Source organism: Columba livia, chromosome 5 (assembly GCF_036013475.1).
Source record: "Columba livia isolate bColLiv1 breed racing homer chromosome 5, bColLiv1.pat.W.v2, whole genome shotgun sequence".
NCBI lineage: Eukaryota > Metazoa > Chordata > Aves > Columbiformes > Columbidae > Columba > Columba livia.
Window position 1 is genome coordinate 18,844,867 of NC_088606.1, and position 26,376 is coordinate 18,871,242.

Here is a 26,376-nt window from a genome sequence, read left to right on the forward strand (position 1 = left end):
TTTAAGACACTAGTTACTAGTTCACAGTAACTGCATGTACCAACTCTGTGGTTATCTTTCGAAGTGGAACTTTCTGCTTCATAACTGTTACTTACGTGTGGTGAGTTCCAAATGCAATATCCAGTTTAGCCTATAAAATTAAAAAGTTGGTAATTAAAAACTCCTATTGTGCATTCCTATATGCAAGAATGTTAAAGGAGGAGAGATGCTGATCTTTTGTTTCATTTCACTGCTCTCTAGTGGACAGATCACAAAATATATTATTTTTCCTCTCAACACCTTCAAATATACTCTAATTTCTAGAAATTAAACTTTAAATGGCAAAACATCTCCTTGCTGAACTGCTTCAGCAGACATTCTGATCTCTTACCAACAGTATTTTCACAAACCGTCAGCCTTGCAGAAAAGGACCTGAGGGTCTTGCTGGACACCAGTTTGAACAGGAGCCAGCAACGTGCCCTTGCAGCAAAGATGACTAACAGCGTTCTGGGCTGCATTAGCAGGAGTGCTGCCAGCAGGTCAAGGGAGGCGATCCTTCTCCTCTTACTCAGCATTGGCAAGGCCATACCTGTGGTACTGGGTCCAGTTCCAAGCTCCCCGGTACAGAGGAGACATACTGTAGACAGTCCAATCAAGGGTCACTAAGATGATTAAGCGATAGAGCATCTCTCCTATGAGGAGAGCCTGAGAGAGCTGGTACTGGCTGGAGAAGGCTCAGAGGTGACCTGATCAGTGTGTGTAGATACCCGAAAGGCACAAGGGCACAAGGAAGAGGGAGCCAGGCTCCGCTCAGTGGTGCCGACTGAGAGGACCAGAGGTGATGGGCACACACACAGGAAGCTCCCTCTGAACATCAGGAAACAACTTTTTACCATGAAGGTGACTGAGCACTGGCACAGGTTGCACAGCAAGGTTAGAGAGTCTCCACTCTTGTAGATATTCAAAACCTATCTAGATATTGTCTTACGCAACTGGCTTCAAGTGACCCTACTTGAGAAGGAGAGCTGGACCAAATGACCTCCAGAAGTCCCTTCCAACCTCAAGCATTCTTTGATTCTGTAGCATACGATGACCGTCACAAGCAGCCAAATGGCAAACATTGCAAAGAACAGGACAGCAGTCAGACAGAAATGCCTTTTTATCAGTGCTCTGCTCTTATTAGAGAGTATTTGCAGCACAATTTCTAAGAGACAATGAAACATGAGTTACAGATGCTAAGAAAATACTTTTTGCCAGTGATGGCTACAACATTGTGCCTAGTTAATAAAGGCATGGAGGAGAAGATTAAAAACATTAAACTTTAATTTTGTGGTACTAACATAACAGAATGCATGTAGACTACCAGAAGAATCTGAACCAGCATGCCCAAACAGGAAAATCATCACAAATTCTACTTTCTCCCGCTACTTACTATTACCTACACTGTCAAATTTATCATATGGGACATACTACATTCAATTTTTTGTTGTGTGTGAAAAGGAAACATTATGAAAAGTAAATTCATGGTTTTGCAAATATCTTTGTAACTTTCACATAAAATTGTTGCTACTCCACAACTTAGTGCAAACAGCTGATTAGTACAGCACACAGCAGCCCAGAAATCCTGACATTAAGAACTCCTTATGTTTGGTATCAATACAGCAAGCTCTAGGAAGCTCAGGGTTACCAGGCTGCCTGAGAAGGAAGAAAATTCCAAGAACAACCTCCTTCTAACAAAGAGTAAGTGATCCCCATGATCAATAATATATTTTACCCAGCAAAATCCTGAAACATTTGCAAGCTGCCATAACCACATGTCTCCCAAGGCTGAACCCAACAACTTTACAACTCAGGGACAGCAAAAGTGTGAGCACAACATCAGAGAGAAAATTGCATGTGCCAGAAGTGTACTCACAGCAATTTTAACAGTATTATGGAGACTATTTATAACAGTATTTTTTTGTGTAAAACATGTTTGGACAAATAATTATTTGATGAGACTTTGGATTACAGTGACACTAGGACCACATTCTGTGCTTTATAAAAAAAGTGCTTCCTTTTCAGCCATTACAAGAATTTAAGTGTAACATGATAGTGCAGAAGGTGTACAGCTATTCTATGAGCCCCATGACACTTCTGTGGGCAGCCATTCCATGCAAACCTTTTGTGGGCTACCATAACCACAGATACCAGGAACATAGCTGCCATACTGCTATGGTCCTGGCAAGTATATTCCTTGAGGCATAACAAATTCTTGACTTCCCATATAAGGTGTCTCTTTTCATCCATAACAAGATTTTGAGTGCAACAGATGGCTTAATCTCAACCAAAGGATGATACAAATGTTAATTACCTGACAAAAGCTAATGTGCTCATAAGGGCGTGCTTGTGCAACCAGTTCAGCTTTGGATTCTCTCTTTTCACCATGAACTATCAACAATGGCTTCTTCCTTAAATAGAAGGAGATTACTATTAAAACATCAAGTGAATTAGTACTCAGTCGAAACCACTCCTCCATGTAGCTGTGACTTCTGGCCCCTAAATCTGATAGTCCAGCAGGAAGATGGCACTAAAATCTACATGCCTTATTAGCTAACTCAAAAAAGCAGTAGCTACAATAGAACCTCTAAGAGAAAAACACAAAAAAACTTTAACAGAAAAAAAGGAAAACAGGAAGCATGGAGTAAATTAGACATCAAAGTAGAGATTAATAATACAAGGAAGTCTTGTCTGTATAGCTGGAAACAGACATATAAAAGCTCTCAGAAGTACTGATATACACAGTGTGGATATAATCATTGTTACCTTACAGAGAAGATGGAAGGAATGAGAGACGGAAAAGGAGAGGGCTAGGTCTATTCTGCCAGTAGTTTCATGTTCACATACTAATACTCCGTTCTACTGTGTTTCCAGTAAAATGCAAAAAAATTAAACTGTATATCATACACTTACTTCATCTGTAGGTTGCAATAATAAGAATGGAATTTCAAGCCAACATAAGAACCACTTTCATTACAATATTCAGCAACTCCAACCATATCATATCCATGACATACCTCCTGATCATTTTCACGTAGTTATTTTGTGCCCTTCCTACATTCCCTTTCTCTTGCATTACTTCGCTCCTGGCTCAATAAACTGCATGGCAAAAAGCTTCTTGTTCCATCTTTATAGGTCACCTACTCCATTGTCACCATGGTCTATAATGGGCCCACCTAAGTGTTAATAAATATCAGAAACCAGCCATACTGAAACTCTGAACAATTAACAGTCTTGAAAGAGAGGGGAAAAAAAAACAATAGAGAACTACAACTGTGGAATAAGCATACAAGGAAAACCAAGAGTCTACACATACACAATTGGTAACAATTTGAAACTGCAAAGTGTTTATCATTCAGTTGTAACAGGAACTTGCATGAACAGAATGATTTGGAAACTGTATCATTTTATCATTGTAAAATCAACATACCTGAACTCCTGCGGATACTGTCTTACAAGCCATCCCACATCAAAACAGTAGTTAAACTTGTGCATAAGGAAAAGAAAACAGACTCATTAAAAAAGAGCAGAGTTTGTCAGAACTATTAACTACAGCAAAAAAGCCTTCTATGTAAATTCCTCACTCACCACCACTTACATCATGCACAGCAGGTTTTAAAAACAGGTCTATTTTTGAATTTCACATGCTTGCTTTCACATCTCTTAACAATTCAGGAATTAACTTCAGTCTCTTTGCCATGTGCTTATACCTTGACTGTTAGCAAAAGCTTCTATGCAATAACGAAAATATAATTCCTAGATTGCAAGACTTTTTTATTTCAAAGAAATAATTTACATGCCCATAAATACACATTTTTCAGCTGCTCATTATCCCAGAACAGGAGAGAAAGCAGACTCATAGTTGTCTAAATCCTAAGCAAAACATGGGATGATTTTTATACTCCAATAAATTGTTGTACTCTTGAAAATATTTAAAGTTCATTACATATTTTAATGAAGTTCCCTGCTAATATCAGCTACATGGCACAAACATGGATTACAAATTTTAAGGTCAACACAGGGAAATAAGCAAGAGAAATCAACTGGACAAACAGAAACTTACCTGAGCAGAAGATACAAGAGTCCCAAAAAGAGGAGATAAAATATCTATTAAAAACATTAAAGCACAATTAAGTAAAAAAAGAAAAAAAAAAAAAAAAATCAAGTAAACATTTCACATCTTGAACAGTTTCATAGCTGCCACAACACAAGTACTAGACTGTTCACAGAGTTGGTATAACAGACACATCCATCAAGTTTACTGTTTTGACTATTCAAGGCACTGATTCTTCTGTGAAACCCTTATGGTCTTACATTTATAGAAAAATAATTAATCCTCTCAAAGTAGAACACTAATATTAAACTCATTAGGAAAAGACCGAGCTCATACGGAAAGAGGAACATCAAACCATTCTCTCCCCTTTAGAGAGGGCTTGAAGAACTGTGGCAGAGTAGAAACAGTAAGGGCACAATTAATGCTTCAAGAGTTACATGTCACAGACTGATCATAGGTTATGTGTATCCTTAGTTTATTCATGGTGACACAGAAAACAAATCCAACTGAGGGTTTGTAACCCAAATAACTGAAGCACAGCAGCTACTTGAAAGCATACCCTACAAATATCTTCTAGGATAGACAAAATATTTCATCTGTCTCTACAAAAATCTGATTTTGCAGCTTAAACAAACAAACAAAAAAACTCAGCCTCTCCACCAGCTGAACTAATCACCCTAGCAAGACAACTACTCCTGAGAGAGGACAGGCCAAAAGCCACAATGAATTCACAAAGCAGATGAAGACATGCAGCATTAAAGCTGTCTCTGATAACCAGGCTGCCATCAACAATCAGTGCTCATAAGGAGCACATGAGGTCAAGGAAGAGTTACAACCTAATTGTGCAGGCCTTCAGTCATTTGTTCTCCTCAAAGAACTACAACATTTTTCTACCTCATTTTACTGTTCTTCTGCACATAAATCTCTCATTAATGCTTGTTTCTTATTCTGTCTCATGATGTAAGAGATTTCATTTCTGAATGAGGGGATGTTAACAGGTGCACCAAGCTGCTCCCCCTTACATCAAACTGCAACTACACAACATTCCTGAAGCATCAGAATCATACACCGAAGACTTCACTCCACCTTCACTTACATTCACTTCTAATTGAATTGAAATGGGCCCATTAACCCCAGCCAGAAAACTTCAGATGTACTATCTAACACTGCATCAAGCAATAGTGAATTACTAGGTCCAAACCACTCAGCAAAATGAAGCCAAGTGCAAATAACTACTTGAGGAGCATGGTTAGGCACCCAAGAAAAACATGCCCTTAGGAGCCACAAAGGCAAGCAGTTTTCCCCAGATTAACTCACGCAGAAAAGAGCAATAAGAAACACCATATGATTTGCCTTGGCTAAATGCACGTGAGATTTATGAAACATAACTCAGTTACAACAGAATCAGCACCAGCAAATTAATGCTTTACACACTATTCTTCTAAAAGATAAATGCAAAGATTACAGAATCAATTTCTACAGCTTGCACATTTAAAATATTAAGCCTCAGCTACACCGAGGAATATATGCATTTAAAAATACAGACAAACTAAAAGGAAGCATTGTCTTGCAAACAAGTCTCCCAAAGCTCCCCTTCTGTACAAGGCACTTGCTCACCTTTTATGTGCAGGGCTCCAGAATTATAGCTCTGTTCAATTCCTGTGACTTTAGTCAGAAAAAACCTGAAAGGGTTCCCTCCATTCAACAAATCCCAGGTATCCTGGCCTTCACCGGGTGTTTCATTATACTCCTCTTTCCACTTCTCTGAGAGTCCGTCTTTGTGAAGATTCAGAGAATGTTCTTTGGGTGCATCACATTTTTCTTCTTTCAGTGTTTCTTTGTGAGCATGCTTTTCCTGATCTTCAGGCTCTTCATCACTACTAGAAAGACACCAGCCTGAGCCCTCTTGGCTAGTTCTCTGTTTTCCTGGTGCAGGTACTTCCATAGAACTTTTATCACTGAACTTCAGGGGAGAAGCTTTTCTTTTGTGAGCAGCTTTTCTAGCTTCAGAGCACGGATATGGTGGCCCACTTGTTCTGCCATGTGCAGCATCCAAAGGTGAGGATGTAGATGGTTTTTCACTCTCAGAGTTTTCCTCAGTACTTTCATCACTGCTAGATACTGTCCACTTTCCATGTGCATCTTCCTGAAGCATGTTCCTAGGGACTAAAAAACCAAAACGTCAAACAAAAATTGGGCATTTTTGCCATGCCCATGTCTGTTTCCTTTCCTAGTTTATATTTAATTATCACTCAGGAACTTCGCTTTTTGTATTTGGTATAACCTCCATGCAACTTCTGACTCAGTAAAATTTCATAGCATACACGGCCTATTTGTTTCTGCATCCAGGAAACAAAGAAACACGTGCAACAGCAGCAACCATCGAGCGGGAGGCTGCCAACGTGGAAAACTGCACATGGAGAACCAGCGAGGACAAGGGCACGGACAGGAAAGTATTTAAAACGTTGAAAGAACAATTCGCACCGTACTGACCCCAACGCTTATGGGTCTCGGGCGCTCTGCTGAGGAGACCGGAGCCGAGCCAGGGCCGCTCTTCCGGGTTGCCTCTGCGGGACCACAGCCTCCTCCACCGTCCCCCCGTGCCACGACGAGGCCGCCAGCCGCAATAAGTGCTGGGCGCCGCCGCTCCGCGCCGCGCTAACCGCACCGCACCGCTGCTCCCGCCGGCCCGCGAGGGGGCGGGGGCAGGGCCTGCGCACGGGGAGGCAGCGGGGAGGGGGCGGGGCCAACGGCAGCGCGCGGCAGGCGCCACCATCCCCAGAGCAGCCACCGACTGAGGGGGCGCGAGCCAGGGTACGGGACACGGCGCCAAGGAACCCAGTGGCCACTCCCGCCCGCGCCGGGACCTTCCGAGCTCCGCCGCTGAGCCCCTCCCGCGGCGGGAGGCCAGAGACTTACCTGCAGGCCTAGCGCCCAGCCAGCGCGCCCGAAACCGGAGCTGAGGAGCAAGGCCCGCCTTTCCCCAGCACGGCCCCGCCCCGCCCCTCCTCCCGAGCCAATGGCGGGCGTCTGGTTTTAGCCAATGGGAGCCCGCGCTGCGCTTGTCCCACAGCGGCTGGTGGCGGCGCGAGGCGTGAGGGGGCCGCCCCCGAGGGGTGCCCAGCGCTGCCCGGGGGGGCCCGAAGGGCGTTTCCGGCCTCCTGGAGGCCCACGTGTGTCGAGAGGCGGGCACGCAGCTCTGGCACCTCTCTCACAGCTACTAGACCGGCAAAACAGTCACGTCTTAATAACCTGTATTAATCTAATAAGTCTTTATTTGACCTTAACATCAGTTTAGGGCAGGTGCGGTATTTGCATAGCCATTCATTCTGCTCGATGTTAATTGCCGTGTCTGAAGTGCCTCGCTAATGAGATAACTGCGTGACGACTTCGAGAAGGGAGTGGGAGGAAAACAGGTGTAAAATTAATCAAGTAAGAACACGGGCTACATCAAAGCTTGCTCTGTCTGCCGGTGAACTGCCTTAGCATTTGGTTCTCGTTACTCTGATTTATTACGAGCTTGTGACTGCAGTAAGGAATAGTGAAAGTGTGTTATATCAACATGCAATACAATTGGGAAGCTACACCTAGAACAACATCAATGAAATTTCAACCTGTTCGTGTAGTTCTAGTACTTTTCTGAAGAGTTGCATGTAATGCCTCTTCCTGAAACGATCTGCAGATACACTCTTCACTACTATAAGATTAAATGTTTTATTATCAAGCCCTGCTGAAAGTCTTCTGTGGGAAAAGCTCTTAGGAAAGTTGCGTGATGTTGTGTGCTGTGTGCATAATCTATTGTTTAAGTATAGACTATAGAAATGGTATTTCTTTTCAAAAATACTTCAGAAAATGTGATGAATTCTGAATACGCTTGCATTCCAGTCTCTCCTCATAGTGCCTGTCTATATAGTGACTTAGCTGAGAGAATTAAAGATGCCTGACATTTTTCAAGAAAAGATTCAAGATCTTGCAGAAGCAAATTTGATGTAATTTGGTTTCTAGAAGACTGTAGCATATATTCTAATTTTGCAAAAAGCTTTTTCATAACAATTACAGGAAATGTGGAAGTGTGGATACTTTATTTTAACTTAACAAAAATTTAGAATTCAATGCACTTAGTCCATTTTCAGATACTGTAACAAAGTAAATGGAGTTCTGACAGATGTGAGTAATCTTCAATAGTTTGGTTTGTGTTTTTTTCTTTTTTAAAATAGTATAGTTTATTCAGCAAGTACCTATTTTATTCTTCCTATAACAGTTATTGAAAGTAAAAAATATGGATCAGGTTTATTGGTTTTTAATGCAAATCACTTTCTAGGATTTTGGAGCATGTGATGAAGATAACAAAGGCTATTTAAGCAGAGAAAATTTTAAAGTAGCTGTAGTAATGTTGTTTGGTTGTAAGCCCTCAAAGGTATATATATTTTTCATGTATGTTCTGAAGATTCAGCTTATACGGATGTCTCACTATTGAGAATTCTGTATATTGACTGGTCCGCACTAATTGGGGTAAATTACCATAAACTGGGGTAAACAGAAATGCCTACCGATTCTTAAAGTGATTTTCTTATCTGGGGTATTTATTTCAAAAGAAAATAATCAAACCCCTACTTTTGCTGCTGTGGACTGTGATGAGCAGAAAGATGCATTATATTTCATATGTGTACAAGAGGTACAAAATAAGTGACTTACTGAGCTTGTTATTAGTAATTATTGTTTTTTATTAGTGGTACACTCCATTTCTTTACTCAGTGGTTTTGGTAGATGTGAAACTACTGCATGTCCTAATACTAAACGTGTGTTCTCAAAACGATAGCTGTTTTTGGTTTCAAGTAACAGTTGGGCATTTTTAGTCTTGACTTCTCTAATATAGATCATTGTATGAAAATCTTAACAAAGGTAAGATTTATTGAGAAATCATGTCTTGCATAATCACGGGAAGATACAGGATAAATTGTATGGCTTCATGTAGTTCTGGAAGTTTTGTTTCTACTCTAATACTGCAAGTGATCTCAAAAGAACACATGCAAGATTTCAAAATAAATACGTATGTGTCTGAGAGTTTGTTTTTCTCATGGCATGACCAATATACCGTGAACATATATTTAGCATAGAAATTATGATTCATCTTTCTTCTCCAGTTTGAGTAATCTTCCCCAAGGAACACTTGTGACTATTTTATTTTTTACTTAAATACATATTTTAGGAAAATAGTCTTAACAAGGTCACAAACAAAATTTTGTTGACAATAATTTATAGTAAAACCACATGAATGTTTTATTAAACTGTGAAAATAGTAATCTCTAACAACATTTCTAAAAAAAAAGGGTAAACATTTTCTCAATGAGCCGGGGCCAGGTCTAAAAATAATTTACACTTCTAAAGTGAGTCTTAACTGCTGAATTATGAATCTGAAAATGCTCAGCTTCCCCTTATCTTTCTTCTCCTACCTGTTTTTACCTTCATGTAAAAATTAGCTGTTCTGTTAAACTCCCTGAATTTTTCTTCCAGTAGAAGTACTGAAAACATGCTTAATGCATTCAAACAAGAGCAGGTTCTGTGCATAAATCACTGATGGCTCCTTCTTGGGAAGAGAATGGAAGTGGAGGTGCCGATTTAGTTATTTCCTTCTGAAAAGGTGCCGAGTAACACCTGCTGTGTCTAGGCAGTGCTGCCACTACCTGGCTCAAGTCCATTTTGTCTGTGCAGCTACACAAGAAGTAAATAAAAAGTTTGTTCCAGGAGTGATTCTCTTACCTGGTGGTTTTGGTAGCTCCTTAGTGGGCCCAATTGCAGCCACTGCAGCTCTTTACCCAATGACTGCTGATCGTGAAGCCCTGGGTAGACAAATACTTTTCTGTGTGGCTTTTGCTAATGTGCATTAACTATGGGTTTTGGCACAGCCAGACCTTTTGCTGATACCTAGGCCTTGTAAGTGTTCTTTTCAACATTTTGGTAGTTTTTAATCTAATTGTGAGAAACACAACTTTCTCTGTGCACCAAATAGGAACCAAATGCAGAAGTTAAAATCCTGAAAGTTGATTGTTAGGGTCCAGTTGTCGAGCATGTTATTGTGCATTTTATTTTGTTGTCAAAATGATTAAAATCAGAGACTGTTGTAACAGCTGTTGCATGTCTTCGGAAGTCACTAAGAACAACCCTTGCAAGGAAAGTACTTTCAAGATTTTTACAAGAAATAGGCAATGGTGTGCATACATTACATCTTAGGGTGAAACTGTTTCCTCGACTACACTAGATACCACAATAAACTTTTCAGTAGAAATGGCAATTACTTAGCATCATCAACTGCAATCAAACAACCGCATTTTTAGTAAATTGTTGCTGCGTCTTTTTTTTGGTAATGTTTTCATTTATTCTATAAATTGAAAGTAATACTAACTTTACCCACTAGATGTCATTAACAAACTCTTTACTGGAGAAGGTGGGACCTAAGATTTGAATCACATTCCTACTCCACTTGCTTTTTCAAAGTAATTTGTTGTTATAATGCTATATTATTTTTTATTGAGTATTTTATTGGTGTGGTTATTCATGGCGATTCTGAACTTACTGCTGATTAAAGTTAAGCTTTCTGAGACAAGTAACTAGGAAAACATGAAAATAGAGATTGTTGGACTGATACTGTATGTATATTTGGTTAGTAGCATATAAAAATAATAATTTCTGGGAACTAGTAGCATTGTGGAAATCATGTTTTTGGGACTTACACTTTTTTCCTCTGAAAGTTTGATTCAGTGATCCTCTTTTCCCCAAAATTATTTTAACAGATCTAAAATGTTCTCGTGTTTCAACAAGCATTCAAACAGATAACTGCACATTCAGGTGTTCAGAGTTTCAAGTGCAAAGGGTAATGCAGGAGTAATCGTGAAAATATGTTGTTTCTCGAGCTAAAGTTTCATTCCTGGTACTGTAACATCTAGATCTAACTAAAGCGCTCTCAGCAGTGTGCCTAGGAGGCCAGGCCTCCCAAAATGTCCAGTGTTTTCCGTGACCCAGCTCCGTGCCTGCACAGCAGGACACGGGTAGGTCGGTGTCTGCTGCTGATCGAGATGCTGATGTCAGAGCAGTGTGGGCTCAGGGCTGCTCACACCTTCCAGCTGCTCTTCTGGCACATCTCATCACAGCTTTCTGAACAGGACTCCCTGCTCTATTTGTATGCCTGACACAATCTACATGAAAAGTGTTGCAGGCCAAATGGAATATGTAGTCTTAGGTTAAGTGGTCGTGGCATGTTTGGCTTGTCTGCTCTCCAGAATGGAGTGTGCTTGGGTTACACTAGAAGCTGCTAACATGTTGTCTCCTCCCGTATGAGCTGTGTCAGTGCCACAGCTATGTGCAGTCTTGTATTCTAACAGCATAGATGCAAGAGTTGGTACTCATGAGAACTCAGTCATGCTAAAAATCAGTATAAATATAGCCCAAAATGGTCCTCTGTGTTTCTAGGTTATACAGTCCCTTACATTGTTCAAAGATCTTTTCCAGTGAGCTCTTGGTCACCTCCTAATTCAGTTCTGAAAAGTCTTTTTGTTTGTTCGTTTTCATTGTGTTGTTTAGCTTTTTGCTCTTGTACTGTAAGGAATATTCATAACATGTTAGTATTAGTGTGTATTAGTGAATCTTGGTAACACACTAAACAACGTGTCAGTCCTGTGATCCTATCAGATAAAATTGTGGGGTAAGATCCTATTGAAAGACAGTAAAGGAGACAGAGAGTACAAAATGAGACAGTAGTGAATTGGTTTCAGGACGGTTGTAGAAGCTGGATGATGCAAACAGGTTTTGTTGGTTTTTTTGTTGGTGGTGTTTTTTGTTTTTTTCATTTCCTTCTCATTATTTTCTACTTTTTTATTAAAGTTTTTATTTCAGACAGATTTAACAAATGAATTTTGATCAAACTAGGTTTCAGAAGATAGTTGATTAAGGGAGTGGAGCATCTCCCATATGAGGAAAGGCTGAGGGAGCTGGGTCACTTTAGTTTGAAGGAGACTGAGGGGTGACCTTATTAACGTTTATGAATATATAAAGGGTGAGTGTCACGAGGATGGAGCCAGGCTCTTCTCGGTGACAACCAATGGTAAGACAAAGGGTAATGGGTGCAAACTGGAACACGGGAAGTTCCGCTTAAATTTGAGAAGAAACCTCTTCTCAGTGAGGGTGACAGAACACTGGAACAGGCTGCCTAGGGGGGTTGTGGAGTCTCCTTCTCTGGAGACATTCAAACCCGCCTGGACACATTCCTGTGTAACCTCATCTAAGTGTTCATGCTCTGGCAGGGGGATTGGACTAGATGATCTTTTGAGTTCCCTTCCAATCCCTAACATTCTGTGATTCTATGAATCCTGTGTTCAGATTTGGGTCCCTCATCATAAGATTGATAAGTCCCTCACCATTGAGGTGCTGGAGAGAGTGCAGAGGAAGGTGATGAAGCTGGTGAGGGATCTGTAGCACAAGTCTGATGAGGAGCGGCTGAGGGAACTGGGGCTGTTTAGCCTGGAGAAAAGGAGGCTGAGAGGACGCCTTATCGCTGTCTACAACGACCTGAAAGGAGGTTGTAGCATGGAGGGTGTTGGTCTCTTCTCCCAAGTAGCAAGTGATAGGATGAGAGGAAACAGCCTCAAGTTGCGCCAGGGGAGGATATTATGGATATATTGGATATTATGAAAAATTTATTCACTGGCAGGGTTGTGAAGCATGGGAACAGGCTGCCTGGGGAAGTGGTTGAGTCACCATCTCTGGAGGTGTTTAAAAGAAATGTATGTGTGGTGCTTGGGGACATAGTTTAATGGTGGGCTTGGTAAGGTTGGGTTAATGGTTTGACTCGATGATCATGAGTCTTTTCCCACCTAAATGAATCTGTGATTGTATAAATGAGCTGACCATGGCTATTAAAGAGGATGATATTCTTTCATTTAGTTTTGTAATATTTTTAGTGCTTGTACGATACATTTAGCTTGAACTTTTTCTTAACTTTTCGAAGTGGCATTTCTTAATAGCAATATTATGTAGATTAGTGATAGAGAAAAGTAATTAGTAATTTTTACTGTTCAAGTTGGTAAGTGATGAAAAAGGTTGTGTCAGTTCTAACAGTTTTTTTATATGGTTCCACTGTTTCCTTAGGGAAAAACGGGAGTCTTACATCACAGTTCAATAAATATCTCTTTCTGGAACAACCTTCCCATTTACATAGTTGTGCTTGTTTTTTTCTTACCCTTGACTTTATCAGTTATGCCCATACATCTGTTTGTGGGGTCATGGCAAGTCTTACTGGAGAAATGATCCATATAAAAAATGAAATGGCGAAACTATGTGGTTCCTTTTATCAATAAGTTCCCTCATCCCTTTAGCCACATGGCCCCACGAGTATTCAATACATTTGAAGGACATTGTGGAGGCTGGTTCTGTTTATTTTGGCACTGATGCCATAACCCATATTCATTAAACCACACCCTTACTTAAAAGTCTTTAGTTAGGCAACAAATACAGAATAAAGATTTTATTAGTATTATTTTCAAGAAAACAACAACATATGAATGCCTGAACCAAAAATAGTGAGCTAATGTGTAAAGCTAGATTATGGATTTGTTCATAGCTATTAGGTACTGAATATTTTTTAAGATGACCTTTTTGTGGCTGAGATAGCTTTACAGCCTGTTCTAGTAGCACATAAATTGCCAAGTCTCAAGCTCAATGAATAGGCGGCACTCTATTATAGGAGTCATTCTATAAAAGGAAAATTGTATACTATAATTTTCTGGGCTCGTATGTTACTCTGAAAGAGAAATAATAAATGGATGGAAAGCTTATATTGCTTTTTATGGTTTCGTTTCCACAGTTCTCCAATTGAATGGAAAGCTCTTCAGGCAGGCTAGTTCAGTAGGTTTAGGCAACCTCTGTTATTAAAGAAATTGTGTATCTACAGAATCTAGCAGTTGAAAGCAGCAAGTCTTTGTCATCCCAGAAACTGAGACTGTAACAGTTCTTAATATGTGATTTTTCAAGAAGAAATAAGAAGCGCTGTAAGCTTGGTGTTTAAGATTTGCATTGAGACAGCAGGTGGAGCTGAAGGAGTTGTGCTTTTGAACCACTGCAGAAAGAATAGGATATGAATGAATCAAAAGAAAGAGTAGTGCAGAGCTTTTGTTATATTATTTGATAAAGAAAAATTTCTGCAGGATACAGTCATGTTGCCTTCTAAAGAAAATTAAGTTGTTTAAAATGAGCATGAAGCATATCTTAGGAAGTTTTGAGAAGGGAATATTTGTCTACTTAAATATTGAGCTGAAGTGGGATTGGTTTTTTTTTAAGTATCTGCAGAATTTTTGTATCAAGTTTTTTGCATGTTTCATGGGGAGGCCTGAAGTTTTGAGGGGCAGATTTTTGTTTCTTAATTTTTATGTTTGATGTTAGAATAAACCATCAATTAAGTGCTTATAAACTAGGTTTGCATCTCAAGTTCTTTCATTTTCAGTTCATTGAAAGGACAAATGTGCAAGTAAAGACTTTCATATCATATACAGGAAGAATAACCAATCCAGTTTTACATTCAATTTTATTATGAATTTCATAGGATTCTATATCTGAGGTTATAGATTATTTCAGAACTTTTTTTCCAATGCTGGGGATGACACCAGATAGATTGCTTATGCAGCGTGGATCTTTATCTGTGACATACAAGTGCTATTGACGTGGAAAAGTCCGTGTTTCTCTCCAGTGCAAGGAAACATGAGATGGCAGGTAACAAGAAGAAAAAAAGCAGAAGTAAATAGAAGCATTAAATTCAAATATAGAAAATATGTGCGAAAATTTAAATTCTATTGAAACATTTGCATGATCATGATCTAACTTTCAGTTTTACTGTTGTGTTTATTTATCTAATTAAAATTATTAATAATTTTTAGACCACAATTATACATATTTTTAACTAGAAAAATAAAACTCACTTTTTTGCAGGGAGATTTATTTATGTTTTACATTTTTCTAGGTCTATTATTTGGAAAATTTTTAAATCTCATGAGAGCAAATAAGGCTGCACATTTATACAGAAATGAAACGAGACAAATATTTACAGTTTTTGATGTGCAAGGTTTTTTTTCTCCTAAATATTTTGCATCTTAATTTAATTCTAAAACAATTAAGCAAAACAGAACACCTGAAGGAGATAAAAAGAACTTAGGATGAGATGACCTAGATGCTGCAAAGTTAAGTAGAACACTACCAGAGTAACGAAGATCATGATGATATAACTGTAAATAAAGTCTTGTTCAGTAGGCTACAGCGTTCTAGGTGGATTGTCTGTTGTACTGTGAGCTTCTCCAGCTATTAAATCTCTAGCCATTCACCCAACCTACTTGCTATTACTACCTCTCATTATTTCTCATACTCTCTACTAATTGATGCCATGTATTTTATGGATTTGTGTCCCTGGTGATGTTTATAGTTCTCTTTCACTTCTCATGATAGACTGAGGAAGGGAAACCAAAGCAACAAGGATTTTTTTATCATTCTTGTTGGAAAGTAGATGTGGTGATTCTTTTTCATTTCTGCTAGATGGCAAAGGATCTCCCATCACCAAACTGAAATAAGGGAACTTCATCAGGAGCCTCTGAGCTCAGATTCAGATGATCCTTTGCCCTTTTCTTCCTGACCTGAGATAGGACTCTGGTCCTTGAAAAGAGGGAAAGTGAAACATACGGCGGATCACACGTTGGGCTGATCAGATAAGCACCCACTCAGCTTTTTGCCATGAACTAAAAGGAGCTTTTGCAGTGTTATTTTTAGTGAGTTATTTCAAAGGACTTAAGGAGAATTTTTTAAGGAACGACAATTTTTGAAACAATGCTCAGAATAACTAAGATGTCAATGAAAATGATAGACTTGAAAGGTAATTTAACTTATTCTAGAGTCTGTATTTTCAAAGTTTTACAAATCTAAAATTTTCAAAAGTTTTCCATTCAAACTATCTACTTTTAAAATTAAAAGTGAAATAAGAGAGTTGTAGATGTTATAGGCCCAGTACTGTCAGACAGGGTTCATAGTGGCAAAAAAGAATTGTCGGTATAAAATCTTTCTTCGGCTGTCTATATAATGTAGCCACCCAAAAACATTTTGCAAATTCAATAACCTAAAGAGTGTAAAATCATTTCAGAAATGTGGATTGATTGATTAGCTCACAGGCAAGCATAATTTATTAAGTACTTTAAAGAAGGACTTCATTCATATTATTTTTCTCTTGCCTATCCTTGAATTAAAAGATAGAGGGTTTTTGACTTTTGAAGACTTCAAGAAAGCCTTCAATTCTGCTTCTCCTCAGTTATCTGCAAAAAATCATAGTTGAAGCGTTCAAGTAAACAACAAAGAAATCCTTATTCCTGAATAGCAGGCTTTTTGTTTTGAGGATTTCAGTTAATTGAAATGATTGTATTATATCAGGCAACTGAAATACAAACCTCAGCATATTACTGTTTCAGTGCCTTTAATAATATATATTACAAATATAAACAATATTTGTAAATCACATAATGGTTAATATAAATCCTATACATAGAAATAATAAAAATAATAAATATAATTAAAATAATAAATATTAACGGTAATTTTTTGCCTGTGCTGTTTCTTAAGAAGCCTAAAATCTTTTACCTCTACACTTTCTCCTGTAATCAGGAAATCTGCATTCAAGAGCTGTCTCTTGAAAAATTCAGTTAAACTGTAGTGCATATTGCAAGGCAGTAGTGGTGAGATTTCCTACAAAATGAGATTGGCTCAGAAGTGAACGGGTAAAGTTTTGAAAGTCATTTGCAGACATAAAAAATTGATCTTCTGCAGTTGCCAGTAAACATTATTTTTAAAATATTTTGGAAAACATTGCATTGCAAAGTGTAAAACTTTCTTTTTGTCATGTGAATTATTTGTTTGGAAGCAACTCAGTCATTGAGAGTAGTCCTTCACTTTTGAAGACACAGCATCAGATAGTTTGCTGAGCACAATCTTTAACGGTGGAGTCAGACTGTTGGTTGTTTTTCGTCTTTGCAGTTATTTCGAGTCATGGAACAAAGTGTTATAGCAGCACAGGAATTGGTCTGTACATCTTTCAAGCCACTGGCATACAATACCAAAATCAAAGTGCAGAGCGTCTAGTGTCTTAGATTATAATTTTGTGGTTTTGCGCTAAACATGTAATATATTTTGAGGAGAGAAATTATTTTCAGAGGGTTTGAAAAGTTTTGTGGTGTATTTTTTTGATGTCCAATTGATTTTAGTGTCACTTTTTGCTATATTGTCAAGAAATGAATAGGAAAATGTAGGCAGCATAGCTTGAGGTGTTATCCTTTTTAAATATTTTATTGTAGGGACTTCTATGGAGGGCCAGTTTTTCTGCCCAGTGTTTAAAATGTTTTTTTCTTGATTATCAACACCTTTTAGGTCAAAAAAGCATATGTAGTTGCTTTTCATACTGTTCTATTTTGCATTTTTACATGCTTTTTCATTATCTTCCTCATTGAAAAAATGACAAATAAATTCAGACATAGCTTCATATTGTAAAATAGTCCTGAGAACCTTTGGTTCATCATTCTGTCAATGAAACTCCCCAATTTTGAATTTAAATTATAATCATGATGAATCTATAAATGAAGGAAAGTTCAACCAAATGTTAAGATATACTCTGTACCTAGTAAAGAAGATATGTCGTGATCAACAGCAGCTCTAAGGCTGGCATTATCACAGTCCAGCAAATTAAACTTGGTATTACATATTTATGAATGAGGTATGGAACCGAGGTATAGCTGTACTGTATTTACGGGAGTACAGGGCTATGAAACATACAGTTAGTATCCCTGCTTTACTTTAGCACTGCATATTCTTTTATAAATGTATAAAGATGTAGCAAATTAATTTGAGTTGGTTGTAAAGCTCCAGGACATTCTTGGCAGAGGTTCCCGCTAAGGTAAATGGAGCGATGTTGGATCTTCCATGATGGATCTTCCATGATGGATCTTCCATGATGGGACTCTTTTTAATGGGCAGCACACACCACAATTTCTTTACAATATTGCTGCCGTTCTGCATGTAGCTACACAGATATGAAATGTGACAAGTCCTTTGCAATAATAATTTGTGATAAACAGCTGTCTGTAAGTGAACGTGTTGTCTTTTAAAGTGGAATACAAATTCTTAAAAAAAATATTTCAAGTAGTGTTTCCCTTTTTTTTGTTGTGAATGTGTCATATTCAGGTTATACAATATTATTAATTACTGCTGCTGGGAAAATATTTGTCTTAGCTGTGCCATTTGTTTAGAAAAAATAGGTTATTTGTATGCTAAATCCTTAGACCATAATAATGAAAACAGTAACAGAAGTAAGCTGAAAACCAATCACATGTGAATGTGAGTGAACCTATAAATGATGAAAAATGTCTTACAAGGCAAAAGTGGACAGAAAAGTCTCATGGAGTTTTTAAAGCTAGCAAGCATAGATCAGATTTTAAGGAAGAAAAGAAAGCATTCACGATCTACATTTTATGTTGCTGTGCCTTTAGATTGATAGGATCACACACTAGAGGTATATTAGTACTTTTTGTACATATTCGTACTTTCCATACAGAAAATGACCTAATTGTCTCGTATTTCTTTCATGTAATTATCTAGTAATGAGAAAATAACCAGGCTTTCAGAACCACCCCATGGAAGAAATCTTATGCTCTTTTATGCAAGTTTGATTTATAGACATGTACTGCAGAGCACAGTGAATATGAGACATTCATCTTCCTATGGCTAGTTGCCATGGAAACGTAGTACACAGTACAATGTCATTCCAGCTCTGGTGATGCCTGCAGTAGTTTATTCCTTTGTTGTTCTTGTTTCTTAAGCAACTGTCTTGCAGCCTTTCATATTATCACACTTCATCACCTATACAAGTCTTTTTCCTTATCTCTTGAGAACCATCTCTAATAGAAAAGATGCATTTTTTGTCTGCCCTTACATATCAGTGTATGTACTTTTTTTTTTTTTTCAAATCATTGGTAAAACTCACCCCTTGCCCACAAATAGTATACCATTGCCCTAAAACTGGTAAAAGAAGATGGTAAACCATACTGAACATCAAAGTGGAAAGGACCTGTCTCAGCATCTTTATTTACTATCTCCCCTGAGGGACTGGACTTCAGAGTGTTTTTTGTAACCAGCATCTCTCTCCAGGAAGACAGAAAGTAAAAATAATCCAACAGATTCTCCTGTCTGTTCTGAGCTGGCATTTAGGAGGTGGACAAAGATCCAACAGCTGTCTTATAATACCCGCTCTGTTTCCCTCTGTGACATAAGAAATAAGAGGAACTGGAATAAAAATGGAGATCCTGGTAATTAATCTAAAAAAGTACTAAGGATTTTCAGGGAGACAAGAGTAAAATTGATTTATTTTTACTTTTTGAATCTGTACTCTCACACAAATTCTTCTTTTTCAAGGCAGTAATTATTTGATGATTAATTACACAAGGAACTGTTATATAATTAAGGCTGTTGGTGTTCCAGACTCTGCCTAAGCGGGGTGGTATTTGGAAGAAAACATATATGGTTGAAAACATTTTGTAGAGAATCTTGAGTTAACAGCTAAACATGAATATATCTTTTAGGTAATATTAATTGTGAGTTTTAGTTTGTTTTTTGTATGTATAACTCTGCTACCAATTTTGTAATCCAATTATTTAACATCCTCTGCTACTTGTGGTGGGTTGACCCTGGCCAGCAGTTAAGCACCCACCCAGTCAGTCACTAACTGGGATGGCAAAAAGAATCGGAAGAGCAAGAAAACTCATGGGTTGAGATAAGCACACTTGAATGAGTCAGGCAAAGCTGCACATGAAAGCAAAAGAGAATATGGAATTTATCTATGACTCCTCATCAGCAGGCAGATGTTTAGCTGCCTCCTGGAAAGCAGCACTCCTGACGGTTACTTGGAAAGATAAACACCATAACCACATGCATCTCTTCCTTCCTCCTCCTTTCCACAAGCTTTTATTGCTGAACATGTCATAGAATGATAGAATGTTTTGGGTTGGAAGGGACTTTTAAAGATCATCTAGTCCAAGTCCTGTGCTGTGGGCAGGCACATCTTTCACTAACTAGATCAGGTTGCTCAAAGCCCCATCCAACCTGATCTTCAACGTTTCCAGGGATGGGGCACCCACAGCTTCTCTGGGCAGCCTGGTCCAGTGCCTCACCACCCTCGCTGTAAGAAATTTCTCCCTTATAGCCAACCTAAATCTACCCTCTTTCATTTTAAAACTATAACCCCTGTCCTGTCACCACAGGCCTTTGTGAAAAGTCTCTCTCCATCTTTCATATAAGCCCCCTTTATATATTGCAAACCTGCAAAACAGTCTCCCTGGAGCTTCTCCAGGCTGAATGGCCTCAACTCTCTCAGCCTTTCTTTTATTGCAACAATAGGTGATATCATAAGTCTCTTTACAGCATGAGCAACAAATTTCATATGGTATGGAACAACCCCTTGGTCAGTTCAGGTCAGCTGTCCTGGCTGTGTCCCCTCCCAACTTGTTGCCCATGTCCAGCCCACTCAGTAGGGGAGCGGAGTGGGACAAAGAAAGTCTGGAGGCTGCGTGACACTGCTCAGCAGCAGCCAAAACACTGGTGTGGCATCCACACTGCTCTAGCCACACATCCAAAACATGGCACCATTCATGCTACTGTGAAGAAAATTAACTCCATCCCAGCCAGACCTAGTACAGTACTGTAAATTCAAATTATTCCTTCACTCTAACACTTGTCTGTTACGCATCACTAGCTAAATCCTGGAGGAACTGGGCATATACTGTTCCTATGGAGCAGGAAGCTGTTGTACATCTTCTTCACAGCTAGTGAAAGCATGGAGCTTTCATTATAAATAAATCTGACACCAGTCATCCTAACAAAAGTTTTAAATAGGATTTCTAGCAGATATGACCCAGGTGTATATATTTTCCCAATCCTACAGAAAATTCAGTTAACATTTTGAACTTTTTTGTGTATCACTTTATCTGAAGAGAAAGGGACTGCTGACACAATTGACATAAGCACACATAGGAATTTTTGCAGGTTTGAGAGCAAAATCTAGCATGCGAGTGTTATACAATATGCTACACATTTACACACTCATTCCTTCTAAATAGTTGAACATACTTTTTTCTGATTTGAGAAAAAAAAGAAAACAAACTGAAATAAACCTTAAAATATTTTTAAAGTTAGTAATTTAAATTAAGTTCTTATTTAACTTAATAATTTGTGCTTTTTCTAATTTTGAGGATATGTCCAAACAAGTATTTGCAATTATGTTGGGAAATTTAAATAAGTCACTGGTTCCTGCCTCTTAGTTATCACTCCTTCCCTTCATGCTGGGTTTCTTTCATTGGTATTTGAAGCACAGAGCAAATTGTTTTAACATAAACCATTCTTAGTTCACATGAATCCATTTTATTTTGCATTTCCATGGAATAGGGATATGCATGTGGTCACTTACCATAATACATCCATGGTAATCTAACTTATTAAAATCTGTTAATACCACAATAAGTGCTTAGCTGGTCATGTCCTTGGGGCTCTCTTTTAAAGACAGTTTCTTTCAGATGGGCTAAAACTGTAACATATAATTGAAATATTAGAATGTGGCCACTATAAAATAGACCAAATTCACAACATCTTTTTTGTTGTTGTTGTTACGAATAACATCTGGGATAATAGCAGTGCAGATATCTTTTTTCTCACCTGCCAACATGCCTCAAATGTGAATCAGTTCTTTTAGCAATAGCTTATATTTATTCAGTTTGGTGATCTCTTTACCGGGACTACCTACATGAATGTTAATTATTTTTAATTTCATTGGATGATTAGAAACTGGGAAGGAGACCTATCCCAAGAAACTAATTTCAAATAAACTATTAAAGAGCTATTAGATAACAACAATTCATTTTCATCCAAAGCTGAACCTCTATCCTGAAGGGGAAAATGTTTCTTAAGCTCTTTCTGAGTGTACTTTTTATCAAAAGTAGATTTTTCTCCAGTGTTAAGAATAAAAAGCAAAATAAACTGCATCTTTTATTTGACATGTAATTCAAAGTGCTAAATTGTCAGTAATTTGAATCAACAGATTTTTTAACTTCATAACCAGTTCTTTTAACAAACTATTTCTCTGGATTTGTGTTCTGTGCTTCTAAATATAAAAAAGAGCGTATGTGGTTTTGACACAGAACTTCAGTGTAATTCCCAGGGAGCTGGTTCAGAGAAAGCTCTATTCAACCCATTGATTCAGTGCAGTCAAGAAGGATTCAATTTCCTGTCATTGTGAACAATTTTTAGATATTCCAAATAAAAAGCTGGCCATTTAGGATCCTTTGTTAATATCATCCTTGAGCGCTTGTGGTACTTACCTGCCACATATTCTGGAGAAACATACCCTCTTGTGTTATTATTTTGTTTGAAAAGAGCTTTCTGTGAGAAGGCTTTAATTGCCCCACTCTAGACTTCCTTCTCTCAGACGTGACCAGAAATTGTGGCTTCAGTTTTCTTCCCTCTGTGTGTGTGTACTGTAGCATTTGTAGGAGAAGTAATTGATTCACACTAAATTCTATTTCCCTTTTCAAAAAAAAGATCTTTCATGGTAGTTTCTCACCTCATTAGTCTTTGGTTTCTAGGCCCTTAAAGTCTTATAACTTATAATTCTTTCATCCCGCCACATCCCCATGAATTCACAGCTATTTTTTCCTATTTCTCTTCCTATGTCTACAAGAGTTATTACGTAGGAATAAGAAAAAACTTCTTAGTAAAATGCTCCATAATTATTTTTTATTTGGAACATCTGATAATACCCACTGTGATAGACAGATAATGGGTCAGGAAACTGTTTGCTTGTCAGATATGCTGTTGTTATTCCCATATTTCTGTAGAACAAGAAATCATTTTTCCTAGAAATCGTGTCATACTTTTTAGAAACTTTTCAATAATTCAAACTATTAGTTTCCCATATGAAACTCGTAGTTCCATTTCAGCCAGGAAATCCCTGTCCAGATTCTATATCCTAGAACTGTACAACAGCTGTAATTGCATTCTCTGCATTGAATGCAGACTCTTCCAAATAAATTATTTTTATTTATTTGTGACCTCATTATTAGTTATATTTGGATCCAGACAGGCATTAATAAGACAAAATGAGCAGAAGAGCCTTTTGTCAAAATCCAATATACCACCAATGTTCTATGTCCTCTGTTAGGACTACTTGGCATTATATAATCTTTATATCTTTATAAGGGAAATGCCATGTATATCCTGTATGAGTATTGCAGGTGTATTCAATCTACTACCAATCCTTACATGTGTTTAACAAACACTAAATGTCTGAGAAGTCTGTTCCACTATTTGGATCATGTTTGTTTCTCTTTCACGATGTTTTCCTCTAAGTTAATTGTCAAGTACCAAGAGGCTTTAAAGCACATTGCTGATGTCTAGAATATTGGTTACTTTGTAAACAGAGACTGTCTTCTTTTCCTTCCCCAGTTCCAAGTTTCTGCTGCCAATCTAGAATTCACCAAGACTTCCTAGCTAGATATGGTTGTGAAGTCTCTTATAGCAGTTAAACTGCTTTCTTTAGAGTTCAGTTAAATGTTTGAATTTTATAGGAATTATGAAAGAATTGGTTGGAGAACTGCAAACCAGTTTCAACAAAACCACATTTTTGCTGGGTTATGATGTTTCAATTATTTACTTGATTGACTGCCTATTGAAAGCCTGTTGTCAGAATTATGTGAGTAGAGGGCATCAGAACACGTGTTCACTTTGCAAGCAGTAGAGTACATTCCTGGGGTTGCTTAGACACATGCAGAGGTCATATTTCTTACCTTCGGAAAGCATAAGGAAGCAAATTCTAATCTTCCTATCAGGGTAACCCACCAGTCTATATTGCCAAATAGCCTGCAGAAACAAGTAAATAAGTTATTTCAAGTCCTTCATTTTTTGAAGTCTTATTCTGCAAGCTAGTTATGAGTCTTTGCTGAAAGTAAGCCAAATTCGATACTTAGAATGAAGTTTTGCTGTTGAGAAATTGATCTGTTATCTGTGTAATTTAACTGGTAAGTACATTTAGCAGAGCAAAAATAATGATCCTTTTGTAACTATCTTGTATTAAGGATTATTTTTTTTAAAGTATATTCCTAGTCAACCTATCTACTGTGTTTTATGTGTGCATCTTTGTCCTTGGATTATAAGCTTCTAGTACTGTTAATCTCTTTTGGAATTAAACAGTCTTAAGAAATGAGTGAATGAACAACCCTTGTTTTCTAAACAGACAGTTCTGATTCATTTTATCTACTCTAACTGACAGTGTCTGTTGCTTCATCTAATAAATACTAAGCTGTTTGTCTTATACATATAAATCGCAAACTTGGCGGCAAATTCTATTCTTCCTTCTGTTGGTCTTTATCTGATGGGTTTTTCTCCCATGAGTAATGTTTATATGGCATATACACCACGATGCCAAATGCAATGTTAATTCTTTATGTAAGTTATTGAATATAAATACATAGAGCATTGTCTTCTTATTATGCATAAATATACATACTACACTGTGACTAGAATTTTTAAGCATGAGTATTATTCTAGTTTAAGGACCTAATAAATTTTTCCTCTTATTAATTTTGTAGTTAAAATAATTCTGCAAAAAAATTAAACATTTTTGTGTAATTTTAAAAGGCATGTCAATTCTTATTTGAAATAATTATATCAACTATTTACTCTTTTCTTTGTGGCTTCTTGTGTTTGAAGGTTCAAAGGATCATCTAGGTAGGAAAAGACCTTTAAGATCATCAAGTCCAACTGTTAACCTAATGCTGCCAAGTCCACCTCTGAACCATCTCCCTAGAACCTCATTTACACATCTTTTAAAAATCTCCAGGGATGGTGACTCCACCACTTTCCTGGGCAGCCTGTTCCAACGCCCAACAACCCTTTTGGTGAAGAAATCCTGCCTACTCTGGAGTAGGAGGACACCTTGACCATTCTATATGGTCACTTTTGATCACTGCCACCTCTGTTTTTTATTTCATCATATACCTTTCTGGTGTTCTAGGGAATTAAGTCTTATGCATTCACATCTTCTGTCTATCCTGCCTTAATTATTTTTAATACATTGGCCAATTTCAACCAAACTGGAGACAAATAAAAATCTAAGCCATCCTAAGTTTCTAGAACTTAAATTTTTAGCGACATGTGTGGTTTTCCAGCTGAGGCAGAAGACATACTATTTATTAATTCTGAGAAATAAAAGCAGGCTATCTGTTAAGGCTGTATTTACCAATTTCTTACATATATATAGTTTTTAAACATACAGACAATTTTGGGCAGTTGTGCCATATACTCCCACTTACTCAGCCAAACAACATGGAAAATTATAAGGGTGAGAAGCATGAAGAGAGTTGGAGGTATTGTAAAGTGAGAAGTCACTAGGAATCAGGTTATTATGGTAGGTGGATGAAGCAAATCTATAGAAGGCTAGATTCATTATTTCTCTACTCATTAAACATCTTCTTTCTGATCTTCTAAGTAATTTTTTTTCTGAAAGAGAAAATTGGATTGATGCTGACAGCATCTGTTATTTGGCAAGGCTAATTCCTTAGGACATTATTAACCCATTTCTACCCTGTCATAACCCTGTCTGGCTTTTTGAAGATAATTTGTTAAAATATTACATGACTCTGAAAGAAAGAGAACAAAAAATGAATAGACTTAGGGGAGGCTGAAGGATAGCAAGTAGTTGAATTTCTTTCATATTCTATAATAGTTTATAACCAAACTTTTTCAATTTTTAATGTGAATATGAACCCTTAAGAGTGGACACCTGTGATGTCTGTATAGTAAGTCTTAAAAATATTTCGGAGAAGACTTACTGCAGTTTCCCTGCTTGCTATTCTGTGTAGCTTTCAAGAAACATACAGGAACAAAGCCTACAATTTCCTAATGGCTCAAGTAATTGGTTTATCCGAGACATTCTGCATTTTAAATCTTACCTTTGCTCCTGTGCCTTAACTACATCAAATCTACACTTTTCTCTGCCTCTAAGACCCCACCATATTTATGAAACAAGGTCCATCTCAGATGCTGACTCATGCTGTCTCTTGCCCTTCCTGCAGGTCCCTTATTTTGGTAGCCTTCATCTCTCTCTTCTATTCTTGACTTCATACCTCTGCTGAAGTTAACAGATGCATCTCTTCATGCAGAATGTATATTTTTTTTTTTAATTGAAAAGAGAT

General features: G+C 37.7%; 2 protein-coding genes across 8 annotated transcripts in view; one reads left to right on the plus strand and one right to left on the minus strand.

Annotated features, from left to right (window-relative positions):
• Window positions 1–7,149, minus strand: part of TDP1 (tyrosyl-DNA phosphodiesterase 1) — a 48,633-nt gene extending 41,484 nt beyond the window's left edge. The window contains exons 1-6 of one of the 7 annotated variants that reach the window (XM_065063697.1): window positions 6,992–7,149; window positions 5,690–6,238; window positions 4,082–4,125; window positions 3,449–3,504; window positions 2,333–2,429; window positions 96–130 (exon numbers count right to left, since the gene is read on the minus strand). In XM_065063697.1, coding sequence (XP_064919769.1) covers window positions 96–130; window positions 2,333–2,429; window positions 3,449–3,504; window positions 4,082–4,125; window positions 5,690–6,227 — 770 coding nt within the window. In that variant the 5' untranslated portion in view covers window positions 6,228–6,238; window positions 6,992–7,149. Of the gene's footprint in view, window positions 1–95; window positions 131–2,332; window positions 2,430–3,448; window positions 3,505–4,081; window positions 4,126–5,689; window positions 6,239–6,565; window positions 6,778–6,991 lie in introns of those variants that run through there. The other 6 variants (XM_065063696.1, XM_065063692.1, XM_065063691.1 and 3 more) reach the window with 6 other exon arrangements.
• The window catches only part of EFCAB11 (EF-hand calcium binding domain 11), a 61,315-nt gene continuing 41,514 nt past the window's right edge, over window positions 6,576–26,376 (plus strand). Inside the window, exons 1-3 of the mRNA XM_065065808.1 lie at window positions 6,576–6,695; window positions 8,394–8,489; window positions 16,263–16,412. Coding sequence (XP_064921880.1) covers window positions 6,576–6,695; window positions 8,394–8,489; window positions 16,263–16,412 — 366 coding nt within the window. The remainder of the gene's footprint in view (window positions 6,696–8,393; window positions 8,490–16,262; window positions 16,413–26,376) is intronic.